Raw genomic sequence first — 21,136 nt, 5'->3', positions numbered from 1 at the left:
GTGTGACCGTTCTAACAATGGAAATGCCTGTCTTCAAACATTTATTTTCTTTTTTTTTGCTTTGTATTTAAAAAAATATATATATGTTATCCATTTTAGAACAAGGCTGTAACATAACAAAATGTGGAAAAAGTCAAGTGGTCTGAATACTTCCCGAATGCACTGTATATCAGTGCATTTGCAACAGCCTAAACATTACGAAACTTCTATTCGATCAAATAAGCCTCGTGTACAGTAATTCAGCACTCTCATAGACTTTCATACAAAAAAAATCCACACTTAGTCGGACAGTTTTTTGGGGGGGTAATAAATCTGTCCTGATGTCCTTGAGATTTGTCCTCAAAGCTTTTCCAAACATTATCATGTCAACTTGTAGATTTTTGGGGGTTGGCAAGTCAGAAGGGTGAAAAGTCAAATCATCCAGATCCCCATCCCGACATGCAAAAAGTTCCACACCGAAAACAATAATTTTTTACATTTTTATTATTGTATGTAGTCTTTTTCACACAGCATTGTAAATTCTCACATTTGATGGAGAACCACACAGTGCTCACACCTGATTGTAAACTCACACCATCAGGCATGAATAGGGCACGGCGGAACTCATGGCCATGAAGGTGGATGGTGTGACACAGGTAGGGATGAGGAGGGCACTGTGTGGCTTAAAGCAGCGGAGATGGCTGGGAAATTTTGGCATTGCTGAACTCTGAAGTTCTAGATAACTCATTGTCAAAATAAGGATCGATAATCGCCCCGAATCCAGTGGCTGTTTTATGTTAAACTCAGCCCACTGTAGTGTCCTTCATTCCTTTCTCCAACTGAAGTCTACATAGGCACGTTCAGTGCAATGCGCTTACTATGTTACTTGGATAGTTTCTAAGTCTCTCACTGGCCTCATCCACAAATAACAAGGGTCCATTTTCTAAATGGCGACCATTTTGATACTAATGGACAGAGCCCAAGACTGTTTTAGAGGGCTGGCAGAGAGGCCGGCAACTCCTCAAGTTGAACGTGTTAACCAGCTTGCCAACTGAGGATCACTTTCAAGAAGTGGCCTTACACCATGTCCACAGAGTGTTCATTCAACAACTCTCAGAGGTGGTGTGATTCAGACAGCTAATCCAATTTTACACAACTGTACGGGGCTTGGTGGCATCGGCTTTGTAAATGAGCAGTGTGACTCTAACGCGGAACATGATGATCATCATATACCATACTAAAAATGACCATCAACATGTATATCAAGGTCAACGCAAGCAGGACACCGCAGAACAACAGTGTTTCACTGTTACAAACAGACAGAGAGACTGACAGATGCTTGACCATAACCTGTACATATACACTTACAAGAGGCATACATAAGATCCAACGGGGCAGATCCAGCCCTATATGGCACAGCTCACTCTCAATGATAATTACAACAAGAGAAAAGAAAACACAAAAATATATACACATTTTCTGTTTAAAGCATACCATTAAATAAAGCTTTGTACAAGTAGTTGATGGTACAGTGTTTGTTGATTCAACGTGAAAAAGAAAAGAGGAATGGGTAGAAGATGTAGAGGCATGTTGTCTGTGAGGGGCAGCAGATGATTGTAAAATACACACGGTGGCAGAGAGTGATGGGAATGCATGTACGGGAGAGTAGCGTTCTCGGTCTGTGAGGCCAAACTGAGGTGGAGGCACACAGTTCAGGACGTTAAAGCACAGGAGTAATAGAGTGGAACAGACACTCGCCTCTTAGCCACAGGCATCAAAATAAATCTGAGAGGGCCTGACTACAACAGCAATGCTACTGAAAGCTTTTAAGAGCCCTTGCTTTCTCTCTCTCTCTCTCTCTCTCTGCATCTACGCCTGTCACTCTCCCCATCTTTCCCAAATCCCCCACTGTCGCACCTTTTTCATTCGCTCCCTCTTACCTCTCCCTTTCTCTGTGGATTTACTTATATCAACTCTGCAACTCCAGTAATCGATCACAAGACATATTTTAGTTCTCAGTGATGAATTTCATTTAGTTCCTTTTTTTTCTGTGAGCACATTGCTAAGTTTCTGTAGAAATAGATCATATCAAGCGCAAACTGTGGGATTGTAGTAGGGAGTTGTAGTTTCCAACAGGATAATATTCTACATAGTTTAGCGCAGAAATATGTGGCAATTAACTACAATGACTATATTCCACACGGAGACCTCGATAATGGAGCCGGAGAGAAGAGAGGACGTACGAGATGGATAGAAAGCAGTTGCAGAAAGCAGAAAATACATGATTTAAGTGATTGATAGTTGGCAATCAGAAGTCATAAGTTTGCCTTATTTACTTTGAAGAATGACTAAAATAGTGATTTTGTCAGACAGCATAGGCGGCAGCTCTACAGAGATGAGATGATGACGTGGAATGAAATAATAAAACCATCGAATAAAACAAAATATTGTATTAAAGCAAAGTAATGTGAATAAATGATGGTTAATAAGTGATGAGCAGTAACGGACAGTCACTACCACCATGGGACTTTCACTTTTTTATTCTGTGTTACAGAATTCAACCCACATAGTGCGTGGTGCATTTAATGGGGTAAAAAAAAAGAAGAAGATTTGAAACCGAAATCGAAAACCCTGATTATTTTTTAAATAATCGAATCGAAACCGAACAGACCTCAAGAAGCGCCCTCATGGGTCAGCACTAAACGTCAGCACTAACGTCATTGGATATTATTAAAACCATTTTGGCCATGGGGGAAATATGTGTGAATACAGCTGTACAAACAAAACCAACGTGATACATTTAGAGTTGGCACGCTCGTTCCCTCTTGCTGTTCGCTCGTATGGCTTACGCTCATATTTATTTAAGCTGTTTCAGTGTGTAAATCAAGGCTCGTCGCTCTCACGTCATCTCTTGTGCGGTCACTCACTTTGATGATCACTAGCATAAGGATCCCTTGCCAGGCAGTGAGAGATGACAGTGCCTATTAAAAAAAGAACAGCGGTCGTCATGAACGCCACTGTCCAGATTGGAGATGGTGTTAGACTGTACGGATGCCATCGTGCCTGCTTAATTAATACTCCGAATGAAGTCCCAGCGACTCCCCTCACTGGTGGCCGATGATGTGAAGAGCTGCAGCACAAATATATGCCCTGTAAATATTTCTCTCTTTTTAGCATCATGTATTATCGGTGAGAGCACGAGTCAGGTCTAACATCTCCCTCTAGAACGGAAAGAAGTCGATGAATACAAGTCACGTACACAATTCCACAGTAGAGTGGTTCCCCCCTTTAACCACCACCCACACCCCTTTACCTACTTCCCCTCAGGTGGGAGTTCATTTTGCAAGTTCACAAGAAAATGAGGGATGCAAAGAAAAAAAACGAGAAAAAAAAAAAACATTAACATCAGCAAAAGATTTAGAGGCTCAATTGTGATGCTCAATGATCAGAGCTGCCAGAGGCTCTATAGTGCCCCCTCTCCGCCCTCCCTATCTCCTCCTACTCAAACACAGGCAGAAAAGGTATAGCTAAGTGTGATATTGTCTCTCCAAAACTATAACAACACCTAGGGATAGAAAGCACTTGTGAACTACAGACAGCAGCAAATTGGTTCCTCTCTCCCCTGAGCTCAAATCCAGACGGCCCCAGCACCTGCCCGTAGAGCCATCTGATTTCATGTTTTATTGCTTATGTTGTTTTCCTCTGCCGTTGTCATCATTCAAATTTGGTATAATTATTGTGCCTGTGGTGGGTTTCTCAGATCTCCTCCACAAGGCTGAGAATAAGTGGTGTACAAACTGGAGAGGTCAGTGGCATCTAGTCTGAGGTGGTGAAGAGGGTGCAAACAAGGAGAGCAACATAAGAGACAGGAAGGAAGTGCAACAGAGGTCTCTATGGTTTAGCACAGAGTGGCTTGCCCAACAACCCTCGTATCCAAGGGGATGATGAAAGAAAGGAAGTTAACGAAGGAGAAAGAAAAAAAGCGAGGTGAGGCATGGCACAAAAATCAAAGGAATGAACTGTCATGGTTCCACCAATCACTGGTCATGTTTTCTTGGAGATAGGTGCTGTTACTGGCCTTGGGCGATGAGCTCCTCATGAAGAGGGAGAGTGGAGCTGGATAGCCAATCTTGAGACAGGCACCGGACAGACAGCCATATCGATTCATCCAGACAGACCTTATTAATTCAGCCATCGACTTATTTATCAGCCCAGGTTGTTCAACTACGTCTACTTACGTGAGAGAGGAGCAAAGAGATGGGCAGCTATGACTACTTAAACAGATCGCAAGTAGACAGAGCAGGAGAGGAAAGATAGAGAATACAGAAAAGGACCAGTCGTTGGAAAGTAAGAAAGGAAAACAGAAATACAGCAAGTAATGTATAACAGAAGAAATGTCAATTTCCTCCTTGTGGTCGTTCTTCCCTCAGCCTTAAGTCTCCCCATCAGTCCATTCTATCTCATTGCCATGGTGGAGGTGACCCAGTGAATGTGATACCGTAGCTGAGCGTAAGGGAGGTAGTAGGGGGGGGCTCGTTAACCCTGACACCCCCAGCCCAGCATGGCAGCGGGCAGCAGCAGCAGCAGCAGAGGCAGCATGGGTACTGTTTGGCCTGCCGCTCCTCTATGGCCCCCTCGGGCCCCGGAGCCCACACTAGACTTCTCCTTCTCAGAATATTGAGGGATAACGTTGAATTCCTGACTTTCCTCCTCTTCTTCCTCTTCAGTGTCTTCCACCTGAGAGAGAGAGAGGGAATGTGATCATTCAGAATTCAAACAGAGCCAGGGGCTCACCTTTGGTTTTAGAAGTGGGGGACACACATTTTTTATCTGGTCGGATAAACACTCCAAACAGCCTACCCGACTGCTTGGTAGGCGTCCACATGGTCCTAATGCACACAATTGCCTCGTTTTGTATCACATTCCAATGATAAAACTGGTGGGGGACAAAAATGCAATTTCAGAATGTGGGGGAGGGGACATGTCCCGCCCGTCGCCTGTGAAAGTTGCACCCCTGAATAGAGAGAATGGAATTTGCAGGTAATTAACCATCACATACAGTCAGTCCATAGTGTATCTGCTTGCTGTAAATATGAAACATCTTGGCAGTAAACAGGGTCGTTAAAACGATCCATTATTTGTGTGGAATAGGTAGGGTATCATGAGCCTCCTGACAGAGAAAAAAGCAACTCAGCGTTAAAAGTTGCTTTTCAATGTAGGGTGTTGAATCCCGATTCGAAAGGTGTCAGCATCTTTGTTATTAGAAAGAAAGGTGAGAGTCGTGGTCACAGAATAAGATCACCAGAGTGAGGGGAAGAAAGTGGAAGAAAATAAGTGTATTACAGAGGAACATCTACAACCTGCACTCAGAGGGAGGGAGGTTTAGAGGTTAGGGGGAAAGAAGAGAGGGAGGGATTGGAACGGTGTAAAGGATTGTAGCGGAGGAGAGGAGGAAGCGAGTGAGAGGGATTAGGATGACAAGAGAAAGGGGGAGAGGAGACAGATGGGTGTGAATACATTAATATCAACACAAGAGGATTGATGCTCCCTCCTGCAAACACCTCTGGCTAATCCTCACACACAGTGAGTGAGAGAGAGATAGGGAAATGGGACAGAAAGATAGGGAGAAATAAAGGGAAGTGAAGGTAAAAAGGGAGGTGCTGGGTCTTGTTCAACGCCACAGTAATGTGTTGACTGTGACCGTGAGCCCTGTGTTGAGTCAGATGTGTTGGGAGTATATATATCAGGTCAGTTCTGTGTGTGAACTTTGACACTCAGGCAGCTCTGTTGGCACTCACGTCACACCGTAGGTCAGCATGCAATTCACAGAACATCCTAGTGAGAACCTACTCTAGAAAAACCCAAGGAACAAGCTTTTTGGCCACCATTGTTTTTAAAGTTACTGTACAGTATTTAAGCAGTCTGGGTTTGGTGAGGCAACGAAGAGTACTTATACTCACACTGTTGCGTTCTGATAAAACGTTGACATTGATCTTGTCCTGAAAGATGCGGGGGGAGGGGGTGGCAGATGCGTGGCGACGAGGTGGCAGAGTAGTGCTCTCCACAGGGCGAGGGGAAGAGCCACCCAAATAACTGATAGCATTACCTGAGACACAACAGCAGACATCATCATTACCACCACCACCCACATTATCATCATCCCCATTATACCCACTGCCGATGAGGCCAAATGTCCTCAGAACATTCCATTATTCATAGCAGCCATGAATGCGTTAATCAACTGGGCATTGCACCCTTAAGGCATGGCAATCGTTCAGTTATTCACCTCAGTTGCAATATGGGAATCAGATACGAATGAAACAGTTTCAATTAACACTGCTGTCCATCAATATTGTAATTAAGTGCTGGGCTACAGTATACCATACAGAACAAGTAGGCAGCTCTCTAGGGCTACCGGGCTACAGAGCGCCTGCTAATCTATTTGTGTGATCTGCTGATTTCAAGTGGGCTCACAGGACCAGGGATATTGCTGGAGCAGCCTCTAGGGGATAGCATTGTAGGCGGTTGAGGGAGTGTTACTCACGCAGACAGACGTTGCTGTCAAACATGTGCAGGACGCGCAGACAGTCCTGCCACTGGTTCCCACTTCCCTCACAGCTGCACCACTGGGACACGTCCATACTGATATTGTTCACGTAGTTGGGGGTCATGATGGTGCCTGGAGGAGGTTGTTGATTAGAGACGTGTCAGCAGGCTTGACTTCTATACGAACTTTGGAACGTTTGATCCAAAGCCAAACAAGGCAATTGGCTATGAAATGAGTGCCTACGTATACCCTGTGGTTAGCAAGAGCTAACAATGATCTGATTATAAGGCCATTGGGGTCAACGCAGAACTCCTTCTCTACCATTGTTTCTTCCTTGTGTCGTTAATCCCTCTTGCAATTCTTTCCCTCTATCTAATTTCTTCCACCCCCTCGATCCTGTTCTCTCTCCAGCTCACCTATGAGTCCTGCGTAGGCCTTAAGGCAGACGGCTCCACTCTCTCTCATGCAGCCAGAGGGAGAATGGGACGAGGGCTGGCAGTTGTGCTGGAAATCAGCCAGCCGAGATCTGACAGACACACACACCAACACACACATTCACACAAACCCGCCCAAACACACACAAAGGGAGACAAACATAATTGTAAACAGGTGCCAATACTGGGTTGGCAACTTGGCGATGTAATTTTCTGAGGGCACCTTTGCAATTATGTTTTTGGGGATTTAGTACCTAGCGAAAGGCAGCACATGAAAGCCTACAGAAAGATAACCTTCCACCTAGGAATCTTAGAATTAGCACACGCAATGTTTATTTTATAGACATTTTAAAATCATTATCTGAAGCATGATGAGAGGTGCTGCGCCATTATTATGAACCAGTGTTCATTTTGGCACTCTTTTACATTTCGTCTAGTCTTAGTCATTTTGACTAAAGTATAATTTAGTCTTAGTCACATTTGTGTCTGTTGAATAATGATTTGGTCTAGTTTTGTCAAAATTATGAAAACGGTGGGCCATCTTAGTAAACTAAATGTCCTTTCATTTTAGTCACGTTTTAGTCACATCCCATTTGTATTCCCTCAGTAACCTACAATAAACATAAATCACTGACATCCAACATACATTGTCTTACCAACATACAGTATTTTTTTCTGCATAACATTTTTTTCTGCATAACATCCTATTCTCTTCCCAACAGAATAAATATATCTAAGAATTATTTTGCCATGTAAATTCCTAATTCAGCCTACGTAGATATTACATACAAAACAAACAAGACACACAGGAGTGCAGAGGGAGAAAGAGAGCGAAAAAGAAAGAGAACGAGAGAGAGAGAGTAGCGCAATCACCAGATGGTGATGCAAAGTGGAATGGGTTGCACCTCCATCACTTGGTTGTGTCCTTGCCATTGTTATCGGCATTCCACAGACGCCACAGCCACACTGATGTCCAAAAGTAGAACGGGGGCTAATGACTTTGAACTGGAGTTAATGACTGTTTCACCCAATGATGTAGTTGAGACACTAAACCTCGAGTCCAAATCGAGTCCCAAGTCCCCTGTGCTCGAGTCACGAGTCCCTATGGCTGAAGTCAGAGAGCCAGTGCTCAAGTCGTGATACAAGTGCTCAAGTCTGAGTCACTGGGTCAACATGAACTTAAAATAAAGTTACTCACCCAGTGTGATATAGTGTAGTACCAAGAAGAGTTTATTCAATAAACAATTTGCTCTCCCTTTTCCATTCTTTCTGTGCCACCAAATATTTGCATGATGATTACTTCTAGAATTTTTTGGGGCCCCTTTCTGCTTTCTCTATGACATTCAAATCAGCATTGAAAAAAGGCAAAAGTTTAAGTTTGTTCCACCTAAGCGAGTCTGACCACAAGTCAGAGACAACTATAATACCATATGCGTTTGATGGATTGCAGGAAAAGAGCAGAAATAGCCATTTATTGTAGGCTATAGAGGTTGACCTATTATGATTTTTCAACGCCGATACCAATACCGATTATTAGAGGACCAAAAATAGCTGCTACCGATTAATCGGGACGATTTTTGATGACAATGATTTTTAATGACAACTACAACAATACTGAATGAAAACTTTTATTTTAATAAAAATCTATTTAGTCTCAAATAAATAATGAAACATTTGGTTTAAATAATGCAAAAACACAGTGTTGGAGAAGAAAGTAAAAGTGCAATATGTGCCATGTAAAAAAGCTAACGTTTAAGTTCCTTGCTCAGAACAGGTGAAAGCTGGTGGTTCCTTTTAACACGAGTCTTCAATATTCCCAGTTAAGAAGATTTAGGTTGTAGTTATTATAGGAATTATAAAACAATTTCTCTCTATACGATTTGTATTTCATATACCTTTGACTATTGGATGTTCTTATAGGCACGTTAGTATTGCCAGTGTAACAGTATAGCTTCCATCCCTCTCCTCGCCGCTACCTGGGCTCGACCCAGGAACACATCGACAACAGCCACCCTCGAAGCAGCGTTACCCATGCAGAGCAAGGGGAACAACTACTCCAAGTATCAGAGCAAGTGACGTTTGAAACACTATTAGCGCTCACCCCGCTAACTATCTAGCCATTTCATATCGGTTACACCAGCCTAATCTCGGGAGTTGATAGGCTTCAAGTCATAAACAGCGCAATGCTTGAAGCACAGCGACGAGCTGCTGGCAAAACGCACGAAACTGCTGTTTGAATGAATGCTTACGAGCCTGCTGGTGCCTACCATCGCTCAGTCAGACTGCTCTATCAAATCATATAATTAATTATAACATAATAACACACAGAAATACGAGCCTTAGGTCATTAATATGGTAGAATCCGAAAACGATCATTTCGAAAATAAAACGTTTATTCTTTCAGTGAAATACGGAACAGTTCTGTATTTTATCTAATGTATGGCAACCCTGGGTCTAAATATTCCTGTTACATTGCACAACCTTCAATGTTATGTCATAATTACATAAAATTCTGGCAAATTAGTTCGCAATGAGCCAGGCGGCCCAAACTGTTGCATATACCCTGACTCTGTGTGCAATGAACGCAAGACAAGTGACACAATTTCACAATTTCCTTTTCGCAAATGCGTACCGCATTGATTATATGCAACACAGGACACGCTAGATGAACTAGTAATATCATCAACCATGTGTAGTTAACTAGTGATTATGATTGATTGATTGTTTTTTATAAGATACGTTTAATGCTAGCTAGCAACTTACCTTGGCTTCTTACTGCAATCGCGTAACAGGCAGGCTCCTCGTGAGGCAGGTGGTTAGAGCGTTGGACTAGTTAACCGTAAGGTTGCAAGATTGAATCCCTGAGCTGACAAGGTAAAAATCTGTTATTCAGCTAACTCACTGTTCCTAGGCCGTCATTGAAAATAAGAATGTGTTCTTACCTGACTTGCCTAGTTAAATAAAGGTGTAAAAAAAAATGGCAAAATCGTTGTCCAAAAATACCGATTTCCGATTGTTATGAAAACTTGAAATCGGCCCCAATTAATCGGCCATTCCGATTAATCGGTCGACCTCTAGTGAGTACGGCCTAGTACATCACCACGGCCAAGCTTCCTGCCACCCAGGACCTATATAATAGGCAGTGTCAGAGGAAAGCCCATAAATTTGTCAGATTTGATTTGTGTGCAATAATAGTTATTTTCTTCTGGGTTTTTTCTCCCCAATTTCGTGGTATCCAATTGGTAGTTACAGTCTTGTCTCATCGCTTCAACTCCAGTACGGACTCGGGAGAGGCGAAGGTCGAGAGCCGTGCATCCTCTGAAACACAATCCAACCTAGCCGCACTGCTTCTTGACACAATGCCCACTTAACCCGGAAGCCAGCCGCACCAATGTGTCAGAGGAAAAACCGTGCAACTGGCGACCGTGTCAGCGTGCACTGCACCTGGCCCGCCACAGGAGTCTCTAGTGCGCGATGGGACAAAGACAGCCCTGACGGCCAAACCCTCCCCTAACCCGGACGACGATGGGCCAATTGTTCGCCGCCCTATGGGTCTGAATGACTGCCTCATCTAGGAGAGGAAGAAAACCATGAAGCCAATGGTGATTTAAAACAGTTACAGAGCTTAATGGCTGTGATAGGAGAAAACTGATGATGGATCAACAACATTGTAGTTACTCCACAATACTAACCTAAATTACAGAGTGAAAAAAAAGGATGCCTCTACAGAATACAAATACTACAAAACATGCATCCTGTTTGCAACTAGACACTACAGTAAAATTGAAAAAAGAATGTGGCAAAGAAATTATATTTTTGTCCTGAATACAAAGTGTGATGTTTGGAGCAAATCCAATACAACACATTACTGAGTACTACTCTCTAAAACATTCACTGTTTTGCCAACATGAATGAGAGGAGGATGGCATTGGTGTTCAACTAGTCAACAAGTATGGTGAGTCAAACATTTTATTTTTTTTACTTGCGCACACACACACACACACACACACAGCCTTGTACAGCTAACCTTGTGGGGACACACAATTCAGTCCCATTCAAAAACCTTTGTTCCCTAACCCTAAACCTAACCCTAACCTGTACTCTTACCCTAACCTTAACCCAAAAACGTAACCTTAACCCTAAACCTAACCCTAGCTCCTAACCCTAACCCTAAATTGAACCCTAGCTCCTAACACTAACCCTTAACATAATTGTAACCCTAACAGTAATTCTAACCTTAACCCTAAACCCCCTAGAAATAGCATTTCACCTTGTGGGGACAAACAAAATGTCCCCAGTTGGTCACATTTTTGCTTGTTTACTATTCTTGGGGTGGGGGGGGACTTCTAGTCCCCACAAGAATAGTTAAACATGTCCACTCGCACACATACACACACAGACAGACATAAATCAGTACCATGCACAGCCACATGATCTTTAGCAACATTGATTGGACTAAATCGTTTTTAGTTGTCTGGATGTCCTTCGGATGGTGAACCAGCAGCGTTACAGTTTCTTGACACAAACCGTTGCGCCTGGCACCTACTACCATAACCTGTTCAAAGGCACTGAAACATTTTGCTCCGCCCATTCACCCTTTGAATGGCACACGTACACAATCCATGTCTCAATTTTCTCAAGGCTTAAAAATCCTTCTTTAGTCTGTCTCAGTATACAGCCTTGTTGATTTGACAACGTTTACATGTTTAAGTTGAAATGGGGCTGGAATAGCGGAGGCAGTGCTCCTGTCGTCTTTGTGCTGCCTTGCTGCAACTCCATGGTTCTAAATCAGTCGTTATGCATTTAGTAAACTGTCAAAAACATGAACTTGCTTGACCATGCTGCAGGTGATATAACTGTTGGTTTGCAATATTTGCTTTGTGGACTTCACCGGACAGATGTTGCCCTCTGGTTTTGTGATGAAACAAACGTACGTGTAGTTGAATTTATTCCGCCACAGTGTGACTGTTGTCTTTTTGTTGTCACGGCCTTATTGTATATCACGGTGGCATATGAACGAAGAGTTAATAGAGCAAACAACGCAATTATCCCCTACAGCTTTAAATGTTGCTCCCCTACAAATTGGATGCAGTCTATCACAGTGCAATCCGTTTTGTCACCAAAGCCCCATATACTACCCACCATTGCGACCTGTACGCTCTCGTTGGCTGGCCCTCGCTTCATACTCGTCGCCAAACCCACTGGCTCCATGTCATCTACAAGACCCTGCTAGGTAAAGTCCCCCCTTATCTCAGCTCGCTGGTCACCATAGCATCTCCCACCTGTAGAACACGCTCCAGCAGGTATATCTCTCTAGTCACCCCCAAAACCAATTCTTTCTTTGGCCGCCTCTCTTTCCAGTTCTCTGCTGCCAATGACTGGAACGAACTACAAAAATCTCTGAAACTGGAAACACTTATCTCCCTCACTAGCTTTAAGCACCAACTGTCAGAGCAGCTCACAGATTACTGCACCTGTACATAGCCCACCTATAATTTAGCCCAAACAACTACCTCTTTCCCAACTGTATTTAATTTATTTATTTATTTTGCTCCTTTGCACCCCATTATTTTTATTTCTACTTTGCACATTCTTCCATTGCAAAACTACCATTCCAGTGTTTTACTTGCTATATTGTATTTACCTTGCCACCATGGCCTTTTTTGCCTTTACCTCCCTTCTCACCTCATTTGCTCACATTGTATATAGACTTGTTTATACTGTATTATTGACTGTATGTTTGTTTTACTCCATGTGTAACTCTGTGTCGTTGTATCTGTCGAACTGCTTTGCTTTATCTTGGCCAGGTCGCAATTGTAAATGAGAACTTGTTCTCAACTTGCCTACCTGGTTAAATAAAGGTAAAATAAAAAAATAAATAAAAAACAGCTCACGAAGCTGGTGTAGGCTGTGTGTGGCGGGTTTTAAATGTTGCTCCCCTTACAGCTCACGAAGCTGGTGTAGGCTGTGTGTGGCGGGTTTTAAATGTTGCTCCCCTTACAGCTCACGAAGCTGGTGTAGGCTGTGTGTGGCGGGTTTTAAATGTTGCTCCCCTTACAGCTCACGAAGCTGGTGTAGGCTGTGTGTGGCGGGTTTTAAATGTTGCTCCCCTTACAGCTCACGAAGCTGGTGTAGGCTGTGTGTGGCGGGTTTTAAATGTTGCCCCCCTTACAGCTCACGAAGCTGGTGTAGGCTGTGTGTGGCGGGTTTTAAATGTTGCTCCCCTTACAGCTCACGAAGCTGGTGTAGGCTGTGTGTGGCGGGTTTTAAATGTTGCTCCCCTTACAGCTCACGAAGCTGGTGTAGGCTGTGTGTGGCGGGTTTTAAATGTTGCTCCCCTTACAGCTCACGAAGCTGGTGTAGGCTGTGTGTGGCGGGTTTTAAATGTTGCTCCCCTTACAGCTCACGAAGCTGGTGTAGGCTGTGTGTGGCGGGTTTTAAATGTTGCTCCCCTTACAGCTCACGAAGCTGGTGTAGGCTGTGTGTGGCGGGTTTTAAATGTTGCCCCCCTTACAGCTCACGAAGCTGGTGTAGGCTGTGTGTGGCGGGTTTTAAATGTTGCTCCCCTTACAGCTCACGAAGCTGGTGTAGGCTGTGTGTGGCGGGTGTGGTGTGTCTTTCCCACTGCTGAACACAACTGCCCTGCGCATCTGTGCTGCTAATATTAATTGTGCTTACCAAAAACTCTTGTCCAGTCCACTTAGTAGTCAGATTTTAGTCAGAGATCATTTCATCTTGTCTCGTTTTAGTCAACTGAAATAATTTTTTTTTTTTAGTTATAGTTTTTTTAGTCTATTTAGTCAGTTATAGTCTCCTCAATTGCAACTGAAAAATGTGTGTGTTTATTTATTTTAATCACTATTTCTGTTGACAAAATTAACACTGTTATAAACATATCGAATATTAGCTTTGGATGTTACCTGTGGCATGAATATTGACTTTATAGGGACACTGGGAAATAGACTCTGCTAGTCAAACCCAGTGGTGCATTCATAATTCACAGACTAACACCTCTAAACCTGCTCCCCAAGCATACTCATCCATACAAAACACCTCTGAGCAGCCGGTGGAATAAAAACACTGCAGCCTGGGACAGAGCCAGACCCAGAGACGTATCGACATATCTTTAGTCTTTATTATTATGAATGTCATCAATGTTATGAGTAACCATGTTTCCATCCAGTCATTTATGTGAATAAATTACCTGGCGCACAAAAAAAAAGTCATGACCGGGCTGATGGAAACATTAACAATTTGTTTGTTCGATATGGTAGGTGTCACATTCTGGTCAGGGTGTGAGTTGGGTGGGTTGTCTATGTTCCTTTATATATGTTTTGGGATTTCTGTGATTGGCCTGGTATGGTTCTCAATCAGAGGCAGCTGTCTATCGTTGTCCCTGATTGAGAACCATACTTAGGTAGCCTGGTTTCACTTTTGAGTTGTGGGTGATTGTTTCCTGTAATGTTTGTTTCACAGTTCAGGACTGTTTCGGTTTTCGTTTGTATCATTCGCTTTGTTATTTTGTATTCTTTAGTGTTCAGTTTAATAATCTAAAATGGACACTTACCACGCTGCACGTTGGTCCGATCTCTCCTACTCCTCCTTGTCAGAAGAAGAGGAGAACCGTTACAGTAGGATCTTCTTGAGGGTCTTATTCTGGTAAGACAATGCTCGATGCTTGGCTGTCATTTGACAAATACAAATAATATCGCTCTTATCCATAATAATCTCATAATGTAGGTACTCTTACCCCCCCCCCCCCCCCGCCCTTCTATATAATGCAATAGTTTTTGTGGCAAAACCATCAGTAGAGATGCAAGTGCGACGGAGACCCATTTAACTTGTATTTTCATTCGTTATATGGTATTTTAACGGAAAAAGTTATTTTTATGTTAACTACGTCACCACGCATAGCCATTTCTGCAGATTTTAGAATGTTCGCATGAAAATCTGTCGCAAATTGGATGGAAACCTAGCTACGCAGTGCACTAGCTGTGCCACTAGAGATTCTGGGTTTGAGTCCAGGCTCTGTCGCAGCCGGCCGCGACCGGAAGACCCATGGGGCGGCACACAATTGGCCCAGCGTCGTCCGGGTTAGGGGAGGGTTTGACCGTGAGGGATGTCCTTGTCCCATCGCGCACTAGAGACTCATGTGGCGGGCCGGGTGCAGTGCACGCTGACACGGTCGCCAGGTGCTTGGTGTTTCCTCTGGCACAATGGTGCGGCTGGCTTCTGGGTTAAGTGTCCATTGTGTCAAGAAGCAGTGCGGCTTGGTTGGGTTGTGTTTTGGAGGACGCACAGCTCTCGAGTCCGTCCTGGAGTTGCAGCAGTGAGACAAGACTGTAACTACCAATTGGATACCATGAAATTGGGGAGAAAAATAAAAAAAGATTATTGAACAACCTTTTCTCTGTAGGGAACTCAAACCTCTGAACTCGTTGTACTGTAACTATTGTACTGTATATAAGGATCTGAAGTTGAAGATTCAGGTGGTAGTTCATGAAATACTTACTGTATGTAGATCCAGTCCTCTCCACCTTTGTCTACCCTCACATTCGCTACAAAACCTCCCTTCACACCCATGCGCTATAATGAAATCAGTTAAGCCCTCTGCAAATACTACGCTAGTTATGAATCTTTGTATTGTGATTATAACTGTTAATACGCCTCAATACAGTACTTAGAGTTGAGTGGAAAAGTTTAGTCTGATGTCACACCTCCCAGTAACCGTGTTTCCCCAGCCAGCTCAGCTCACCTACACAGCTTGTCCCTGGCACAGTAGCCCTGCAGGCTGAGGCAGTTGGGCTTGCCGTCTCTCTCCTCATAGGAACACGAGGGTACGATGGTCTTCCGCCGGCGCTCCCCACAGAGGGCATCGGAGCAGGGGCAGAAGAGCAGGGCAAAGCTGTACTCCTCTGGTACCCGCTCCAGGAAGCGTCGCAGCGCTCGGTGGCACTTCTGTCTGTTACAGCTGCCGTCGGAGCCCGGTGGCCGCTTGGTGCAGGACACAACATACTCCGACCTCAGAGAACCACACTTCTCATACAGACCACAGTCCTGGGCTGCCTTCAAACACTGGTTCTGCCCATCCAGAGGCAGAGAGGAAGCTGGGAGGAGAGGGAGAAAACACAGAAGAATGGAAGAAGGTGGTTGTGTTTTGGGAAAAGGGGCAATGAATAACAGAGAAAGGAAGACAAAACCATAAAATATATGATTCTGGAACGCAAAAACGTCCCAGACTGACATGGGGTGCGTTTGTAAATTCACTCTGGGGTGCCAGAGTGTGCTCAGAGTGCGCCCTGGGCATACGTAAATTCAGAGCGTTGTCAGATTGTCCGTTCGTGTTCAGAGCCCACACTGGATGATCGGACCGAGGAGTAGGGTTGATCCAAGCGTTCTGACCACACATTGACAGTCAAGTTCCCAAGCTAACTGGTTAACGTTGGCGAGCTTGCTAGCTGCTTCCAGACACAAATGAGAGAACACCTCACTCTGACCATTTTACTCGCCCTAGCAGAGCAGTGGTGACTGTAACTGCTACTGGCAACAATTTAAATTCACTCTTTTGCCGACGTTTACTGACACCGGCCATATCCCATGGGTGTTGAGCGTTCGTAAATTGATCAGAGCCAATTATTCAGAGATGTTTCAATAAGAGAGAGCTGTGTATCGACGGAGCAGTGAGCAGCATTTACCTGCCATGATGGAGGCCATGCGTGACATCTCTATGTGCCTCACAAACTCCAACTCCAGATCCTCATACGGAGACACCTCGTTCTCATCGTACACTGTGAAAACACAGAGGCCGTAAGGACAGAAACAACCTCACACGCACCAATACAATCGAACAGATAAAATACAAAACATAAACACAGTCAAACCCACCAGCGAATCTGACGGTCCAGTAGACCCTGAGGCAGAGCTCCTCCCGGCGGGAGCCGCGCTGACACTTGCAGGCCTGGAGGGGGTGGTAGTGCTGCAGGGCGCTCTGGGCCTCCAGGCACTCACGTCGGGCGTCTGGGCCCAGGGGCGACACAGCCTCCTCAGCAGCACAGTACTCTAGCACCCTGTACACCCCCATACAGCCCTCATCCTGCACACAGCCCCGCTCCGCCTCCAGACAGTCTATGGAGCCAGCCAGCACACTACCTGGAAGAGGTGGAAGATGGGGAACATGATTGTCTATTGGTCACCTGTGTTCCTGAACAGTTTATTTTTACAGATGAGAATTGTTCTGTCGGTTAGCACCTGTGTCGTTCCACGAAAAGAGTGCCTTTTGCGTCCCTTTGATATTTTAAGTAGAAATTATGCACCAATATTGAATGTTAAATACCGGTTATATTAGATGAAGTTCCCTTTAATACAGACCACGTGGAGAATTCAATGATTCTATCATTTTTTATATGAATGAAGACTTGCTAAAGTCTAAGATTTTAACCCACTTAACCCCAAACTTTCTCCAAGTTTTCACTATCATTGTAAAGCTGTAGTTATTTTTGTTTCCTTGATCAAGTCATTCATTCATTCATTCATTCATATATATATATATATATATTATACAGTCGTGGCCAAAAGTTTTGAGAATGACACAAATATACATTTTCACAAAGTCTGCTGCCTCAGTGTCTTTAGATATTTTTGTCAGCTGTTACTATGGAATACAGAAGTATAATTACAATTATTTCAGAAGTGTCAAAGGCTTTTATTGACAATTACATGAAGTTGATGCAAAGAGTCAATATTTGCAGTGTTGACCCTTCTTTTTCAAGACCTCTGCAATCCGCACTGGCATGCTGTCAATTAACTTCTGGGCCACATCTTGACTGATGGCAGCCCATTCTTGCATAATAAATGCTTGGAGTTTGTCAGAATTTGTGGGGTTTTGTTTGTCCACCCGCCTCTTGAGGATTGACCACAAGTTCTCAATGGGTTTAAGGTCTGGGGAGTTTCCTGGCCATGCCCCAAAATATCAATGTTTTGTTCCCAGAGCCACTTAGTTATCATCTCAACATTGTTCGTCACCAAACTGTTCCTGGATGGTTGGGAGAAGTTGCTCTCGGAGGATGTGTTGGTACCATTCTTTATTCATGGCTGTGTTCTTAGGCAAAATTGTGAGTGAGCCCACTCCCTTGAATGAGAAACAACCCCACACATGAATGGCCTCAGGATGCTTTACTGTTGGCATGACACAGGACTGACGGTAGCGCTCACCTTGTCTTTTCCGGACAATATTTTTTACGTATGCCCCAAACTATCGGAAAGGGGATTCATCAGAGAAAATGACTTTACCTGAGTCCTCAGCAGTCCAATCCCTGTATCTTTTGCAGAATATCAATCTGTCCCTGATGTTTTTCCTGGAGAGAAGTGGCCTCTTTTTGCTGCCCTTCTTGACACCAGGCCATCCTCAAAGTCTTTGCCTCACTGTGCATGCAGATGCACTCACATCTGCCTGCTGCCATTCTTGAGCAAGCTCTGTACTGGTGGTGCCCCGATCCCACAGCTGAATCAACTTTAGGAGACGGTCCTGGCGCTTGCTGGACGTTCTTGGGCGCCCTGAAGCCTTCTTCACAACAATTGAACCGCTCTCCTTGAAGTTCTTGTTGAACCGATAAATGGTTGATTTAGGTGCAATCTTACTGGCAGCAATATCCTTGCCTGTGAAGACCTTTTTGTGCAAAGCAATGATGATGGCACGTGTTTCCTTGCAGGTAACCATATTTGACAGAGGAAGAACAATGATTCCAAGCACCACCCTCCTTTTGAAGCTTCTAGTCTGTTATTCGAACTCCATCAGCATGACAGAGTGATCTCCAGCCTTGTCCTCGTCAATACTCACACCTGTGTTAACGAGAGAATCACTGACATGATGTCAGCTGGTCCTTTTGTGGCAGGGCTGAAATGCAGTGGAAATGTTTTGGGGACGATTCAGTTCATTTGCATGGCAAAGAGGGACTTTGCAACTAATTGCAATTCATCTGATCACTCTTCATAACATTCTGGAGTATATGCAAATTGTCATCATACAAAACTGAGGCAGCAGACTTTGAACTTTTGACTGTATATATATATATATATATATATTTTTTTTTACCAGGTTACACTTTGCAAAAGTCACCGAATTGGTGGAAGGACCCACTTGTTTGACAATGAGCATCAGTGCTTATTTGTTGAAAAGCAAGACCCTAACATCAGAGGTGGACAGACAGACAATCTACAAAACACTTCACTTCAGAGTATGTTCTATGAAGAACTGGTAGTTGTCAAGGATAAAGGCCAGGCAGAAGCACAGACCGAAGAGGTTGAGTAAAGCAGTAGCTAGCACTGTTGTTTAATTCACAACTGTCCTTTTTCTGTTCTCAGGGGGGACTTCAAATTCAGTTAATTTGTGGTAGCATTGAAATAGTTCCTGGCAAGTGGCAAATGCAGCTTTTTCCCTGAGGGTTTTAAGGATCAGACTACAAATGGAATCCGGATTTGCAGTTATATCCTCATTCAACATGTTTGTTGTGCAGACTCTCTCTCTTGCTCACACCCACACATACCTGCACACAAATAAATCTACTGTATAATACAGTACGACTATAAACCCACATTCAACCACGCTCCTATATATACAAACACAAACGCGCGCACACACACACAGAGGGGAATAGTGATTATGGTTACGCACTTCAATTAAGCCCATGCTGACTAGGAGCGCACAGCACAGCTGAAATCAAACTCCAGTGGCGCATGGTTACAATCACAGACGCCCCATGAGTTCCACATCTCACTCTGGCAGGAAACAAATCAAAAACAGATGGACACGCTCCGTCACCATAGGCAGGGGACCCTAGCAGACGAGGCCAGCAAGGCAAGCACATAAACTCTGGAGTTCCCACCAAGCTACAGGGTGCTGAGGCATATAAAGTCAAGTTCACAATTGTTGGCACCATCGATAAAGATCAGCAAAAAAGACAGTATATAATAAAAATACTGAGCAATATTGTATGCTCAATTGAAATATATATATATATATATATATTTTATACTAATACAATTGACCATTTTAGTTTTACCAAGTAATAGTTATTTTTTCTTAAAAAGAGGCGTTCAAATTATTGGCACCCCTGTTTTCAATACCTAAGCTTGCGAGGATAATGGCACTAAGCCTTTTTCTAAAGTGTTTTATGAGATTGGAGAAACACTTTGGGAGGGATCTAAGACCGTTCCTCCATACAGAATATTTCCAGATTCTTGATATCCTTTGGACTGCCCTCTTTGATTCAAACCATAGGTTTTCAACCCCATTGAACAATTTGGATTTTGTGGTCAATGAACCATTTCTTTGTGGATTTTGATGTGTGCTTGGGGTTATTGTCTTGCTGGAAGATCTATTTGTGGCCAACCCACTGGGCACAACCGGATTGCATCAAAGTTGTTTCAACGTAATTTTTCAAAGACGTGGGATCTACATGGAAAATACATTGGATTTGAAAAAAAAGTTATCAATGTCAGTTGTTGTTTTGAGGGTGACCTTTTTTTTTAAAGAATTATATTATTTATTTATTTATTTTCTGTTTTACAGACAGATAATTACAGCAAACAGTACATCAAGAATACCCCCCAACCACTCAACAGGACATAGAAAGAAAGAAAACAGAACCCAACAGAACACAAAATTGGCACCTTGCTTCATTGATTTGGGGACCCTAGTGAAGATATGACAGCCCTCAGTATAAGGATTATGCTTGTCATTAAAAATAATTACTATGGATCAGGGCTGGTTGCAGGTTGTATGTTGTGTTGCCCATCATCACGCGAAAGATACGCTATAAAAGGGTCATATATGATATATATGACATGATATATGTCATATATCTTCACGAATGCATTAGATCTGCCAGAGATATCATGGCGAATTCGAGGGTGGCACTTCAACCACAGGATTATGTCATCATGGTAACCAAATTTCAACATTGACAAACCTTGTATTAAAGATGTGGAATTTTGTACCTGTAAAAATAAAGTTTGATCTTCAACCTTGTTTCCACTGGGCTGAGCCTCCTACTGGAGAATGTATCTATTTACAACTTCCCTTTGGTCTCCCATCCAGGGTTTTAACCAAGCCCAGCTGAGCTATGATATTTGACACCGACTATCACCAATGTGCTATTGTGAGAATGATAGTTCAAAA

The 21,136-nt window shown here is 43.5% G+C and overlaps 1 protein-coding gene across 1 annotated transcript in view; it reads right to left on the bottom strand.

The window, feature by feature from the left end:
* Positions 1 to 467: 467 nt before the first annotated feature.
* Positions 468 to 21,136, bottom strand: part of LOC110534111 (GDNF family receptor alpha-4) — a 46,408-nt gene continuing 25,739 nt past the window's right edge. Inside the window, exons 2-8 of the mRNA XM_021618784.2 lie at positions 16,846 to 17,109; positions 16,656 to 16,748; positions 15,716 to 16,067; positions 6,943 to 7,052; positions 6,524 to 6,658; positions 5,940 to 6,085; positions 468 to 4,716 (exon numbers count right to left, since the gene is read on the bottom strand). Coding sequence (XP_021474459.1) covers positions 4,516 to 4,716; positions 5,940 to 6,085; positions 6,524 to 6,658; positions 6,943 to 7,052; positions 15,716 to 16,067; positions 16,656 to 16,748; positions 16,846 to 17,109 — 1,301 coding nt within the window. The 3' untranslated portion in view covers positions 468 to 4,515. The remainder of the gene's footprint in view (positions 4,717 to 5,939; positions 6,086 to 6,523; positions 6,659 to 6,942; positions 7,053 to 15,715; positions 16,068 to 16,655; positions 16,749 to 16,845; positions 17,110 to 21,136) is intronic.

The sequence above is a fragment of the Oncorhynchus mykiss genome, chromosome 10 (assembly GCF_013265735.2).
Source record: "Oncorhynchus mykiss isolate Arlee chromosome 10, USDA_OmykA_1.1, whole genome shotgun sequence".
Taxonomy (NCBI): Eukaryota; Metazoa; Chordata; class Actinopteri; order Salmoniformes; family Salmonidae; genus Oncorhynchus; species Oncorhynchus mykiss.
The sequence above is the reverse complement of the archived record's forward strand: the minus strand, read 5'-3'. Positions and strand labels throughout refer to the sequence as shown.